The 14,547-nt window shown below is 43.7% G+C and overlaps 1 protein-coding gene across 2 annotated transcripts in view; it reads left to right on the forward strand.

Moving 5' to 3' along the window:
* The window catches only part of BCAS3 (BCAS3 microtubule associated cell migration factor), a 282,873-nt gene that overhangs the window by 57,645 nt on the left and 210,681 nt on the right, over positions 1-14,547 (forward strand). For both annotated transcript variants that reach the window (XM_080357114.1, XM_080357115.1), the window contains exon 14: positions 6,713-6,846. In XM_080357114.1, the coding sequence (XP_080213240.1) occupies positions 6,713-6,846 (134 nt within the window). The remainder of the gene's footprint in view (positions 1-6,712; positions 6,847-14,547) is intronic.

Genomic DNA, 14,547 nt, shown 5'->3' on the forward strand with positions numbered 1-14,547 from the left:
CTTTTCCATCCATTAATAATGTGAAAATTAATGTCGGACCAGCAGTAAACCAGATTAAACTGTACACCCCTTTAGCTGCCTGACTGCACCTTTAACGGACCTGAAACTCCTTTGATTATTTAAATGTTCTATATCGAAATGTGATGGTGGCCTTGAGTTAATAGTTAAAGAGGTTTAAATTAGAATGTCTCTGCTCAAGTTTTTCCCATTGATCAGAGCAAGCGGGCAGAAAAACACCTAATTTGATTGTTGGGAAGCACCGGTAGGGCCTCACAGACTAAGAGAATTCGTGTTTTATTTCTGGTTTTCCTACTTAAGGTGTGTGATCAGTCTGCTATTAAACGTGTGGATTAGTTAAGGTTTGGAGGTATCTTTTATAATGGTAAGTGCTGTCTAAATGTATTTATTGCAGCACTGATCGTGCCACCAGCACCTGCTCCGCGCTGGACTTTTCTAATGGCTGCAGCTTCGTTTCAAATCTGCAGGATGAGTCTGGTTTGGGAACGTCTCCTTCCCAGATGTGTCATCTAGAGCAAAACGAGCTGTATTTAATGACAGAATAATTATTTGTCTTTCTTTTGCTTATTTTGACTTGAATTTTCACCCTGTCTTATCGCCTTTGAAGACACACATATTAAAATGAACACGATGGCATCGCATGCGATGCGTTGCAGTTACAAAGACTGTGTCTCTATCGCAAATGCTGGGCCAGTAAAAACGTTTACTGCAATCTCTGCAACTACCAGACCCCGAAGCACCGACGTGGGGATACGGCTCTGGATTTGTACCCGGTTTATGAGGAATTCCAAGCAGGGTGAAAGAAAAGGGGACTCCGTTCCCTTTGATCTTTTGCCCTCATTTACTCAGCTGTGTCTGCCCTTTAGTTTCAGGTGGGACAAACCCGTCCCGATGGAGTCTGAGTATTTATTGGGCCATCAGCTGTAGTCAGTTAGTCTTGGAAACTGGTTGATGGTATTTTAGTGTATAAAACATACCATTGAGCCATCTGTTGGACGTGGTAAATGTCTGACCATTTCCATACATCCACCCCAAGCTCCAAATACATATAGGATTGCCCTAAGTGCGTTACAGTGCATGGAGTTCTCCAGACATAGGTATTTATTCACAATATTTTTAAATTTTTCTTATCTTTCTTTTTACTTGCTGTTTTTTTAATATGTATTTCTAAATATTTTGGATATCTTTATGCACTCGTGTTTCTTTCTTGGCGAATTTTGTTGTTAAAAATCAGTTTCTCCTTATTTAGTTAGGTTTTTTTGAGCCCGGATTTCGTAACTGCAGCACATGTGTTACACATGGGCTTCCTAGCACTAATATTTAGCTGTATTTTGACTGGCATCAGCCTCAGGAAAGAGCTGGGTATAAATAAAGCTACTGTTCATAAGTCAGTTTGTACTTTTTGTGCAACCATGGACCATGTAAACTTTGTCTTAACAAGAGACATACGTGAGTGCGTTAGCCAGGGAGCGCTGGTGGAACAGATCTATACCATCCGTGGCGGTGGAACGGAGATCTATACCATCCATGGCAGTGGAACAGAGACCTGTACCATCCATGGTGGTGAACTGGAGATCTATACCATCCATGGCGATGGAATGGAGATCTATACCATCCATGGCAGTGGAACAGAGACCTGTACCATCCATGGTGGTGAACTGGAGATCTATACCGTCCATGGCAGTGGAACGGAGATCTATACCATCCATGGCAGTGGAACAGAGATCTATACCATCCATGGTGGTGAACTGGAGATCTATACCATCCATGGCGGTGGAACCAAGAACTCTACCATCCCTGGTGGTGGACCAGAGATCTATACCATCTGTGGTAGTGTAACAGGGATCTGTATCATCCGCGTGCCAAGTGCGATGCCTATGGGCTCTATAAGGAGCTCTCTGATCCCATCACTTGAAAACCTACACGGTGCAGTGTTACTGTTGCGTGGTATCTCTGCTCATATTTTAAAAGTTAGTATTTATTCCCCTCACTGTTCATGCAAACAGGGTATTCGTGCGGTGGCTCCGCGGGTCTCTATACGGCTCTGCCCGCGTGGAAACGGAAGAGTTGCGTTCCGAAATGAAGTATATCCGCGAATATCTGTTCCCTCCGTGCAGACGCACTCCCGCTTTCCAAACAGTTGTGCCCTTGGTGTTCTTAGAACAAATCCCAGGCAGCTCAAACGTGTGGAACTGCTCAGCGTGTAATTACAGAATGACATTGTTAGGGGAGGCCAGTCTGAAAGATGGCGTTATTTCAAGTGAAGTTACTCCTGAAACCCAAACCCGCGGCCAAATTGCGCCTACCTCGTTTGTATGCGTATAATAAACAACTATGCAATTAGATAGGTGTTATAAATAGGATGTGGTGGAGATGCTTAGGCTGCTCAGGTTTCCCAGATTTTATAGCGAGTACCCAGCGGAGATTTGCTGCTCTGTAATCGAGCCGGTTGGGCTAACCAGCTGACGCCTCGCTGCAGAGAGTTATGTTCCTACACGGCCACAGAAGCCTGGAGGGTTCGGGCTCGGTCTCCTCGGGATGGCGGAGAACTCTGTGTACCATGGGCAGCTCGAGGCCCGCCCTGCAGGCCAAGCCTCATCTATCAAAGCCGGGCTGAGAGCGAGCGGGAGGAAGCTCCCAGATAAACATACAGCAGCGCCTAAACTCCTAATCGCTCTGGGCTTCCGCTTCCAGGCCCTATAATTAGAAGTCCTTCTTTTCCTTGTATTCCCAGTTGACGCAAATGCTTTTTGTGGCTTGGCACCTCATTTAGGGCGTGGGTTTAGTTTATGGCCAGGCCAGAGTCTGGTTTAGTCTTCTGATACTGCATAAATAGCTCTTAACCCACTGTCTACATCTGTACGAGTTTTGCCTTTTATGCAGATATTCGCTGCAGTTTTTAACGTTTCTATCTTAAAGAAGCTTTGCTTCCCAAACAGTGCGTGGAAAGTAGGAAGCTGTACGTTGGGGTGAATGGATCTGTCAGGTTAAACAAAGCTTCAGTATTTTTTTGTTTCCATTGGGGATATATTTTCCTTTTAAACTGGATTTTCATCATCTCTGTGGATTTGAAAAACCACATAGTAAAGCAGTCATTAATTTAACCGAGCTGCACCCCTCATATTATGGATAAGCAAAATCAGAGCTTTTGCAGTGAGATACGTCCTAAGTAATACCTGCTCTACACATAAATTTCCACTGGGTTCTGTGTATCCAAGACTCTCAATTGATTTCAGATGTTATCTGTTAAACAGGGATTAATGCCAGTTTGAAAAATAAGCAGGAAATCCTTGAGAATTATTCACTTTTCATCTATGATTATTCATACATAAAGAACATCAGAAGAGAAAACAATCTGGATGAACTCACGGCAGCTTTAACCCGTATTTCCGTCTAAACGGCTTTTTTGGGAAAACTGTCATGAGGTCCTTTAGAAAACTGAACCAAAGCTTCCTGCGCTTGAAAGTGAAAGTGAGGGGACGGCCCAGGGTCAAGTTCAAGTTCCTCTGCTGGGACATGATGTGTTTCTGCTGGGGATACAGGGAGATGTAGGGAGACACGAAATGGCTGAGCTATAATAACTCAAACCCGATTCTTCGGTGTGAAGTAACGAGAGCTGGGGAATGCCACCCCAAAACCCAAGTCAAATGTTCTGAAACATCACTGATTTATTGGTTGAATAACAGGAGCAAGGTATTTCAAAATGCTGTTTCATAAACGCACGTTCCTTCGTGTCGTTGTATTGTGCTTGGGACGGCACGTATAGATTTGTATTTCAAATGCGAATGTGAATATGAAAAGTCCTCCTTTAACTTACTGAAAAATAACGCAAGCGAAGGGCCTGTTTTCTCTCCGCTTCCCTCTAATAAAATGCATTTATTCCGAGCGGTAACAGCCAGCAGGATTTTAGATGAGCCATGCAAAACTGCCAGATCAGATACAACCCGTCTTTCTATTTTAAGCCAATTCTTTTCCACCCACAAATGTATTATCTTTCACTTCCCTACTCCTTCAAGTTGGCAAAAAGAGGGAAAAAAACCCCAAAATAACCAAAACCAAACAAACAAACACGAAACCCAAAAAACCCGAAGGCAATGCAGATAATTATGGCATTGAGAAGTCTGTACGTCATCTGGAGCTGATCAGACCTGCATATAGGCGAGCACAGTTAGAGCTGCAACCTGTGTCGTGTGTCATTGAAAGAACAACCAGGTAGCATCGTTGGCTCTATGGGTTTGTGTAGTGGATGTGGCGCTGTAGGGTCCCAAACAGAGCTCTCTAGCAATGCCCTGCTGGGGTTAGAGATCGCAGATTTGGGACAAATAACTTTGTGAGGAGAAGGGTGGGATTAAATGAGGTTGGCGACCGGTGGGGTTTATCGCCCCATCCGCAGACACCTGCATCTCCAGCCGATATTGGAAAGGAGATCCCAGGCAGCTACACAAGCGCTGGATTTGATGGGATGGTAATTCCTGTGTTTTCTCTGGCTCACAATTATTACGCCGTTCTCTGTCTCCAGCTTCCAGACAGATTTTTGGCTCGTTTGAAGGGGTTTTTTTATGATCTTCATTTCCGCGTGCCATGTATTGGGGTGCACGTGAAGGGTGCTGCGCTCGGATCTCTGGGTGCACTGAGCTCTGCCTATGGATTTAGAGAACACTTGTAGCAGTTTGGGGGAAGGAAAAACCAAAAGCCTGGGTTTCTTGAGGCCGTCTGGTGACTGTCGAGAGAAGCCTCATGTATTCATCTCTTCCAGCTTCTCCTTCTCGACAAGTCCTTTCCATCTGGAGTAAGAGGACCAAAAGCACACTCAGCTTCTATATAAAGCTATTAATCTACTGCGTGAGGAGAGGCAAACGTGGGAATACAGAAAATAAATCCTACTGTGTTGAATTAGATCTTTTGGAATATCCTCACTCCAGTAATAGCAGCAGCCTAATTCTAGCACACAAACCCCAGTTTGCTTCCAAGTTTCTCCACTGGAAATGCTATATATTATTGAGGACCGCACACTTCACTAGAAGGGAAGTGTATTTTGTGATGTTTCAGAACAGAATTAATGCAAATTGTGTGCATAATCCCACACTAAAGACTTGGCTGACTTGCACTTGAGCAACTTTAGCTGTATTTCCTATCAACACAGTCACTACAAATCAAGGAAATTGCCAGTTAAGCCAACATTAACATCCAGACCAACCTCAACTCACATGCCTTACCGCCCAAACATAATACCCAAATGCACTCACGGATTTCTTAGCTCCATAACAAACTCCCTTTTCATTTCTAGCACTCAGAGTAACGGGCTGGAACAGGGAAAGCGTGTGTGCTGGAGGGGCCGCGGGCGATGCTGTGTCTGCGCTCCGGAGGTGGCTCCGTGCAGCGTGGGTGGCCCGCAGCCGTGGTCAAGCTGAGAAGGAACCTTGGAGGCAATTTTGTCTCTAAACGTGATTTGGATTTCTCTCTGATTTTGTACCTTGCTGCTGGTGGGCCTCATGGTCTTGCAAGTCTTCGTTAATGTTCACAAGGCCCTTATTCTGTCAGAGTTGCACTCAGGAGAAACTGAGGCGTAGGTCTGTTGGCGGTCACACAAGAGTCCACGATGCGCGATGCCGTTTGGGGTTTAAGGGCTGTTCTGTTCCTTCTGTGAGCTGACACACGTGCTCACAAACTTTCTTCAGCCTCAGAGGAAGAGGAGGAGACATTGGGGAGGGACGTTGGGCCCAGAAGGTCAAGGCTTTGGCTGCTGAAACTTTTCCCTTTGGGCTTGGGCGGGTTCTGGGATGGCCAAGGTGGGAGAACGCTCAGGAAGCCCCTGGGGATGCTGTAGTGGTGCTTCAGGAGAAAAGTTAATTAACCTTTCCTAAGAGCGTGTTTCTCTGCTGCTCAGTACACAAGATGATACTTTTTTCCAGTTTACTTCTAAAATGTTGAAAGTGGCGTATGCTGGGACTTCAGTGATAACATGGGAGGCCTTTCCAACTTACGCTGCAAACGTTCGTGTAGCAGTAATTGAGTAGAAAAGATGAATCGCAGAGCTGTGTGTGCATGAACTGAGCAAGTAAATGCTTTAGTGACAGAAATAAGATAATAATTTATCTTTCAAATGGATGTCGTGTGGAATGTGGAGACCTAAGTGCTCTTCCTGAAGGATAAAAGATTTCAATTGTGCCTTATGTGGAGAATCAGCACAACAGAGCTATGTGGAAATTATTGGTTTTCTTTAATAGATGAGTACCTTGACAATTATTTAGAAGGCACTTTGACGTAGCTATTAAACTGCTCAAATCACTTTGTACTTGGTGCTAATTAAATATTGGAGGACTAGTTTGAGTGATAACTTCTTAAATTTCATTAATAAGCATGGTAATATGGACACTTTTATAGATAAGAAGAAACCTGAAGTTTGTTCACTGCAGTCCTAAATTCTGCCGTGATGCTGTGCTTTTTGTACATGTACAAAAATACTTATTTTTTGGTATACAAACTTAAACTTTTATGGCAAGTCGACTTCAAATATGTTTGCAAATGTTTAAAAAAAGGGCTATGAACTGACATATAGGAGGAGAAAAAAGAAAAGCAAAGTGTAAGCGCTCTAGCTTCTTTAGATAGACATTCATAAGCCTCTTCTTTTGCAGTGATTAATCTCTTGTGCTTTTGTGTTTCTTTTTTCTTTTTCTGTTTGTTTTTTACCCAGGGATGTTGCTGGTCACTACTGACACATTAGGCCATGATTTCCATGTTTTTCAAATACTGACACATCCTTGGTCATCATCACAAAGTGCCGTCCATCATTTGTATACACTTCACAGGGGAGAGACTGAAGCCAAAGTAAGTTCAACTATTTGCTGAAGAATAATCCCCAGACACCTTATACATTTTGTGTATGTTGGCACTTTAATGTTTGTTGCAGCGCACAAAGAGCCTTTCTTATGTTATAGCCACAGAAAGGAGAAGAGCACAGCGTTTAACCTGGGCAATACTAAATTCTTGCCCTTCACGAAGAGGTGCGGTCGGATTTGTTCAGATACGACGCTGCCCCCAAAGAGCCCCCGTTATTGCCTGTGTTTGTACTGAACCTTTTCTCGCGTAACATGTTAAATATTTGCCTAGTGCCCGTGAAGCAGCTGTCAGGGTTTGCTTGACTTTGGTGGTAAAAGCCAAAGATGGACAATTAGAAGAGTTGGAGGGAAGAGTTAATGAAACGACTGTGATTAACTTTCATCTAGCGTTTAGAAAAGTGGGAGAACCTGTTGGAGACAGTAGTGATACAGACTTAACTTCTCAGTTTAGACATAAAGATGGAAGAGTAAATTGGGCTAGATTAGCATAGGGTGGAAGTCTGGAATTGTGTTTAGACAAATGCTCAGTGAACTGAGTCGCTGGTAGAGCAGGAAGAGCGAGTGCTGGGTTTTAGCAGCGCAGGGAAGGGTGCTGGGGGGCATTGGACAGCCTCACCTCGGCAGCACCGAGCGGCTGGTGACGAACCCGCTTTAAATACAGAAATAAAAGTGTCACCACAGGGTAAGAAATGAGTGTCGCACTTGCTGATGCAATTACACACCGAAAGCACAGGCTCGTGACAGTCTGGCAGATGTGAAGTGGTGTGACAGGGAGAAGCCCTGGGCGCTGTGATTATGACCCTGACACTGGATTATTGTGGTCCCGTGATTATAGTTCCTTCAAACCATCTTTTTTTTTTCCTATGAGTTACGCAGCTTCCCTTCAATTTTTTGCCTTACCCTTGTAGCAAGTAGAATCTGAAAGCTTTATTTAATGTGGTAGTGGTTGATAATGTTTCAATCTGTGTGAATTTAATTACTGGTAGTTTAAATACTCTAAAGCTTTGCTGTTACCATTCTGGGAAAATGTAATTCCTGTTCTAGGCAATGGTTTATTATAGGAAGGAAAAACCAATCCGGAAAGTGAGACGAAATTAGGAAAAACTGTCCATATGGGATAATATATATAGTACTTACAAGTAAGTTTTGTAAATAATATAAAGGGCGTTGAGATCTGTGTGTATACGTGTACTCTATACTCTATAAGAGCATGTACTGTGTTTAATGTTTGAGTTATTTTTGTTCTACTTTCACACAAAAAATGGGAAATATCCTACAATCAATATCAAAAAGCAAAGCGCAGGACGCCGGTCACTAGGAACAAAGATGTTCTTCTGGTTTTTTTTTACAGCTTATAAGTTTGTTTTTAAGGCATACATTGGAAACCGAACAGAACGTGTCTTAGAGAAGAAGCCTTTATTGATCCAGGTTTTTTGGGCTATAGTATTAGCATGTCTGTGAAAGCATTGACTTCACATTCTCAGGATCAACATAGTAAAGTTTTTTCCCAGTTGGCCACACAGTTTTCCTGTGGGTGTGAACAGTACAGCTTTTGGAACGGTGTAAAACGGGCAAAATTCTACCCAGTCTGTGCCAAATTGGTGGATTTCACAACTCCCTTGAGAATTAAACTCTCCAGCAACAATATTGCTTTGGTGCCTGTGATTCTCAATACACATCTATCATTTGAAATATTTACATGCTATGATGGATGATTTTAGTTTTTCTGTTAGAATAACAGTATTTGTAGTTGTTTAGTGAGTCCTAATCTTTGCTTCCTTAAATTTAATGTATAAGTAGCATTAGACAAGAATGTTTGATTTAAAGTTCGCAATGTAGATATTCTGAGACACACACTAGAAGCCTCTATACATCCTTCCTTGGTTAGAATGGTATTTATACATTTGCAACCAGACTTTTTCCCCTGGTTTAAAGCTAACTGTGAATCAAGGCCAATGGTCTGAAAGGTCACCTTCTGGACTGGAGCTATAAAAAGTTCCAGTTTGTGTTGATGGACATGAGTGATTATCAGTGTCAAAATTTGTTTAGCTTGTACCCATTACAAATTGCTTAAACATCATCATTATGCCCTCGTTGTATGTGGGATTTTAATGTCCGTACTGAAATAATCTGCTTTTGTACGTGAGGTTCTGGCCGATAGAGCTTCACCACACGTTTCCCAAAATATCCTTCTCTCACAGGCTGATGCGTGATTTTTCTTCTCTTGCTTTGTGATCCGTTAGCGTGTTTGTTGCAAACACTTATTGCTGATATTATAAGACCATTTAGTTCACAGACCGAGGGTACATAGGTAATAGTACATGGCCTGGCAGCTTCGCTCTGGGAGCAGAATGTGGGAACCAAATGTGTTGGTGTTCCGAATATTGGGAGGTGTATCTGGTGTTACAGCAACGTTTGAGTTGTAATTTCACCCCTTTTAGCCCTCAGATCCCGTTGTGCAGCGCTACAGAACTCCCCCTTTTCCTGTGTCTTTGCTGGTGGGAGGGCAGAGCAGGAGCTTGGGATTTCTCATCTGTCTCCTAAGAGAAGGTGGCACAAAGTCCCCTCTGTCATTCCTGCACACAAGCATCTTAAGTGGATTAAGTTGCATGCTTAATGTATATTAAAGAAAAAGCAGCAAGTGTTGTGATTTAATAATGGTGTTTTCCGATCGATTTACCACAATCAAGCCGTGTCTCTGCACACACGTGTCTTTCTACTGAGTCAGATGTATTAGTTATAGAGTTACTTTGACTTAATAAAACTAAAGAATGCTTCACCATGCATTTATTTTTCTCAATTCCAGACAAATTCTGCTTTGGGGTTGAGAAATTTCAGTCCGAAAGACCTTTTCTACCTTTTCCTGACCATTTCTGAAATACAGAGACTGGTTGGAAAGAGACCTGTAGGGGGTTTGTCTCCTTTTGTGGACATCAGGTCTTGTCCTTGGCCAACGCAGGTTTGTGGGTCATTACCCCCGGGGCCAAAGGCACCTCCTGGCCGCTGCCAGGGGTTTGTTGGGTTCTTCTGTCCTGCCGATGCCCTCGGTGCTGCCGCGATGCTGAGGGAATTCAGGTCCCGTGCTCGGTGAGGCGGGTTCTGGAGCCTCCGTTCCCCTCGGTACGGACTGGAGGATCCATAGCAGTGCTCTCCTGGCTGCTCACCGCTCCTAACGGGGTTTTCCTTTTCTATTTCTCTGTGCTTTGAGCAGTGAAACAGAGTGTTACTGAGCTTTAAAGTGGTGTTATTGCAAATCTATGTTGTATTTCCTGCCTTTGAGCAGCACAGATAGGAAGGAGCTTTATCTGCTGAATAAAACATTGAGTCGGGGCTGTGAAGATCACTCAGTTCCTAACAAAGCCGCTGACTTTTTTGTGTGACTCCGATGGCGATGGTTTAAGACAGAAAATGGACCTTTGTCTGGTGCGGCAATTGTGAGGACAACGGCCAGGGGAGGATGCGAAGTGCTCAGATATTTGTTGGTTTGAGTGATGTGAGCTCCAAGGTCACAACATTCAAAGTTACTCTTCTGCAAGCGCAGGCTGAAGTCACCGGTTCTGTTACATTGGATGAATATCTTTTCGTATTTAAGTGCCACTTATTCTTTAGAATTTTTTTTTTTGTTACTTAAGGAAACAAACCCCGGTGTGTTTAGCGCCCTGTGTTCCATTGTGGAGGTTCATTGCAAGCGCTGGTTGTATTTAACCAGAGAGAACCGAAGCTCTCGGGGAATCCACGCTTGCACAACAGCTGAAAAGGGGAAAGATGTGCAAACTTGCTGATAGTGCACTCTATTCCCTCGCCCAAATAATTGATGAATATATTGAATAACACAGGCCCCAGCACTGCCCCCTGAGGCACTGCACTAGATCCAGGCTCCAACTGGACTGTGCCCCATTGACCACGACTCTCTGGCTTCTTCCCTTTAGCCAGTTCGCAGTCACCTCACTCCCCGCTCATCCAGAGCGCACTCCCTCAGTTCAGCTGATGGTCCTTGCTCTTTGATCTGAAATTGTAAACAAAAAGAAAAAAAAATCCCCGAAAACAGTATTATCTCAACCTAGAACAAATAAACGTAACGATAGCGTCGGCGGGCGGGTGCCAGGGCCCCTGTGATCTCTGGTGCTGTCAGACTTTGGTTATTGTGGCTCTGCCTGCGGGCAGCGCAGGTAAGCAGGGGGAGGATGAAAACATCCCAGCACGGAACATGTGCCATTTTACATTTTTCTAGGGAACGCACCAATGTTTTTTGATGTGATTTCATAGACTGTTCAAGGTTGTGCCAGTAGCGTGGCCAGGTAGTGAAACACTGGAGTATTTTACAAACATTTGACGTAACCCTCCATGGTTAACAGACATTTCTTCCTATCTTTTGATGTAGTTATTAATGTGTAGTTGCAATTATTGAAGTTGCCTCTGGAAGAGAGACTTCCTAATTTCTGGGAAAGAACCCGGGACAGCCTTGAAATGGAGATTGATCGAGGGCAGTTGATCAGTCTTTGATGAAAGCAGATGAGAAGAAAGTGCTGCCATTAGAAGCAGCTTCACTGTCCAGAGGAGACGGAACTCGGAGCAAAGTGGCATTTGCCATTTCAGTAATTAATGGAGAGCAGCTCCTCTTCCTGAAGGGCCCCAAACGTCTCCCTGTGCCCATTGTGCTTATCCAGAACTGAAATCAGTTTTGACGACTCAGGGAGACAGAGTCGAGCCTGCATGGGGCTGAAAAATCATATTGTGTGCACCATGATCTTATTATTTTTTCATTTGTGTTTGTTGCTACATCATTTCCTTGATTTTCTCAACCAAAAATATTCAAACACAGACCGTTTTTCTAATTTGTGTTGACCCTTGCTTCATCAGTCCTGCTGCTCTTTCTCATTGTTTAGCGACAGTTTGTTCATTTCTGCTGTCTCCCTGCACAGCATAATGAAATACTTATGTCCTTCAAATCACGGTCTGTTTTCTCCGTGACGTTGCACAGTGTCTGTGAAACTGGGTGAAGCTGCTGTTCCAGTAGTGTTAGCCGTGCTTTATTGTTTCACTTTGCTCTTTTGAAGTTTAATTTAATGCAGCGAAATGCACAAGAATATCCCCGTTTTTGTGGTGTAACAAGGTCAGCGATCAGCCATCCCTCCCACTGCCCCCTTTGCATCAGCCGCTTGCAAAATAAGCTTCCTATGCTTTGCCCTTATGTCTGTTTTGTTCTCTTCCATTACAGCCTGAATTTTTAAATTTTATTTATTTTATGAATATATTCTGATTAACAGTGTTTAAATTTCAAGAAGCTGTGGGAATAAGGAAAGACTGATAGTGAAATCTTACACAGATTTCCGCTATATGAAACAAGTTAACGTATGTCAGCTTTGAAGCCTTTGGTTCAGTTGTCACATTAATACCGAGAAGCGCAAGTATTAGACAGTCATAGAAGAGGAGCAGCATGGGCAGCCAGGACCCCTTTTGATTTTGCCAGATATTGATCAGGATCCATGGAAGCTGAACAGTCTCTTTTTTGGATATTTTTATGGATATTTTGGATATTTTTAATGGATATTTTTATGGATAAAACTCTGCAGAGCTGTACGCCAGGAGTCACGGAATAACCTGCATGGGGATGTGCGCCCTTATCCTTCTCATGTCTGTGGTTGTCTCAAGTGCGTTCCTTTGGGCCAGAAAACGCTTCGGTGTTCCGAATGAGGACCCCGAGGTTACCCAGAATTTCACAGGGACTTTTGGATATGCGAGGAATGAAGCGTGAAGCTGAAGGAGCTAAACAGCTCCCAAGTTAGGGGGAGGAAATGGTAATAAAGCCAGGAGGAAGCACTGATGTTCCCACAAAAGTACTCAGTATTGCAATTTAAAATATCTTAAGGATTCCCAAGTTAAACCAAATCTCAGGTCTGTGATTCTCTTTGGTGGCCCAGACAGAAGAGGACAGATAAAATTTTGAAGTGCAGACTTGAGTTTTAAATCCGACGTTGACCTTGAGCTGTAGAATAAACTTTGCATCATGGGAGATCTAGCGTACTTTGTACTTTATTAACATACATCTGTAAACACTCTGGGGCCTTGATTGATCTTTGGTATCTAAACATTACATCATAATTAACAACAAATCCAGAAATATATTATAAATACATGAAATAATAGTACATTACCCTAAAGGACAGCAATAAATTGCAACGCTTAGCATAAACTCGAAAACCACTAATGGGCCATTGTGCAGCTTGTTTATGCTCTGAGCAGCGGAGAACTCTGTGGAATGTGCAGTAACGGGTGGCGGAGAACAGAGGGTCTGATGTGAGGATTCTTGTGTTTTCTCATGAACACACAGCTGATTTTTAAGTCATTTCTGAGGTGGCTGTGATGAGGATTCTCCTTCCAGCTCGGCCCACCGCCTTCTGCCAGGCCTGCTGGAAAGTTACAGAACCACAGAATGGACTGGGTTGGAAAAGACCTCCGAGATCACCAAGTCCAACCCTTGGTCCAACTCCAGCCCATTGACTAGATCATGGCACTAAGTGCCATGTCCAAGCTCAGTTTAAAAACCTCCAGGACAGTGAGTCCAGCACCTCCCTGGGCAGCCATTCCAATGCCTGACCACTCTCTCTGCACAGAGTTGCTTTCTCATCTCCAGCCTCAATTTCCCTGGGCAGAGTTGAAGCCCGTGCCCCCTTGTCCTATTGCTGATGCCTGGAGAAGAGCCCAATCCCCACCTGGCTAGAACTGCCCTTCAGGTAGTTCTAGAGAGTGCTGAGCTCACCTCTGAGCCTCCTCTTCTCCAGACTAAACAAGCCCAGCTCTCTCAGCCTCTCCCCATCGGGCTTGTGCTCAAGCCCCTTCCCCAGTCTTGTTGCTCTTCTCTGGACCCTCCAGCACTTCAATCTCTTTCCTGACCTGAGGGGCCCAGAACTGACCACAACACTCCAGGTGTGGCCTCACCTATGGACTCTTTTGCATTGCACAGATGGATTTGCGCTGTTTGACGTGAATGTATTTAATTCCTGCCCTTGTATGAAATTGGAAATATTCTCTGAACTACTTCCTTGACCAACAAGGCCGTTTTGGGGCGGACAGGAGATTGGGAGAATTACTGCGTGTGTAACGGGAGCTTCCAAAGTATTTTGTCGCTGCTGAGTAGGGTTGCAGAGCTGTGTTCCTACACATCTTCATGCATTTCACACTCATCTGTCAACGCTTTTCTTATTATTACTGAGTCTTAAAAACCCGTTTGCTCTCCACATCTGTGCTTTCAGCCATATTTTAAGTAGTCGTGACCACGGTACCTGCTCTCCAACTGTTTGCGATCCGTATTTTAAAGAGAACGTTTCGGATCACGTTGTTCCCAACTTTCTTCCTGAAGACCGGGAATACTTTCTTTTTCTGTGTAACGTTTACATTGAGAAAAAACATCCTGTAATGATTGTTTCCCAGTTTCTTGGCTTGTGTTGTCGTATGCCAGGGCTGTTGGATGTGGTTTTAAAACAAAATCTTAAGGATGCACACTGAAAATGGAGTATTGGTATAGAAACATATACATTCCTGTTATGCAGTGCACTGAGATACTTCCCCCCGTCATCGAAATATCCTCTAAAAATGCTCTACCAAATAAAGTAAGAGAGGGGACGAGGTAAATATGAGTGAAAACAGTGATTTAAGGAGTTTGGCTGTGAAATGAGTTGAAGTGCAGGAG

This window comes from Nesoenas mayeri (assembly GCF_963082525.1).
Source record: "Nesoenas mayeri genome assembly, chromosome: 20".
NCBI lineage: Eukaryota > Metazoa > Chordata > Aves > Columbiformes > Columbidae > Nesoenas > Nesoenas mayeri.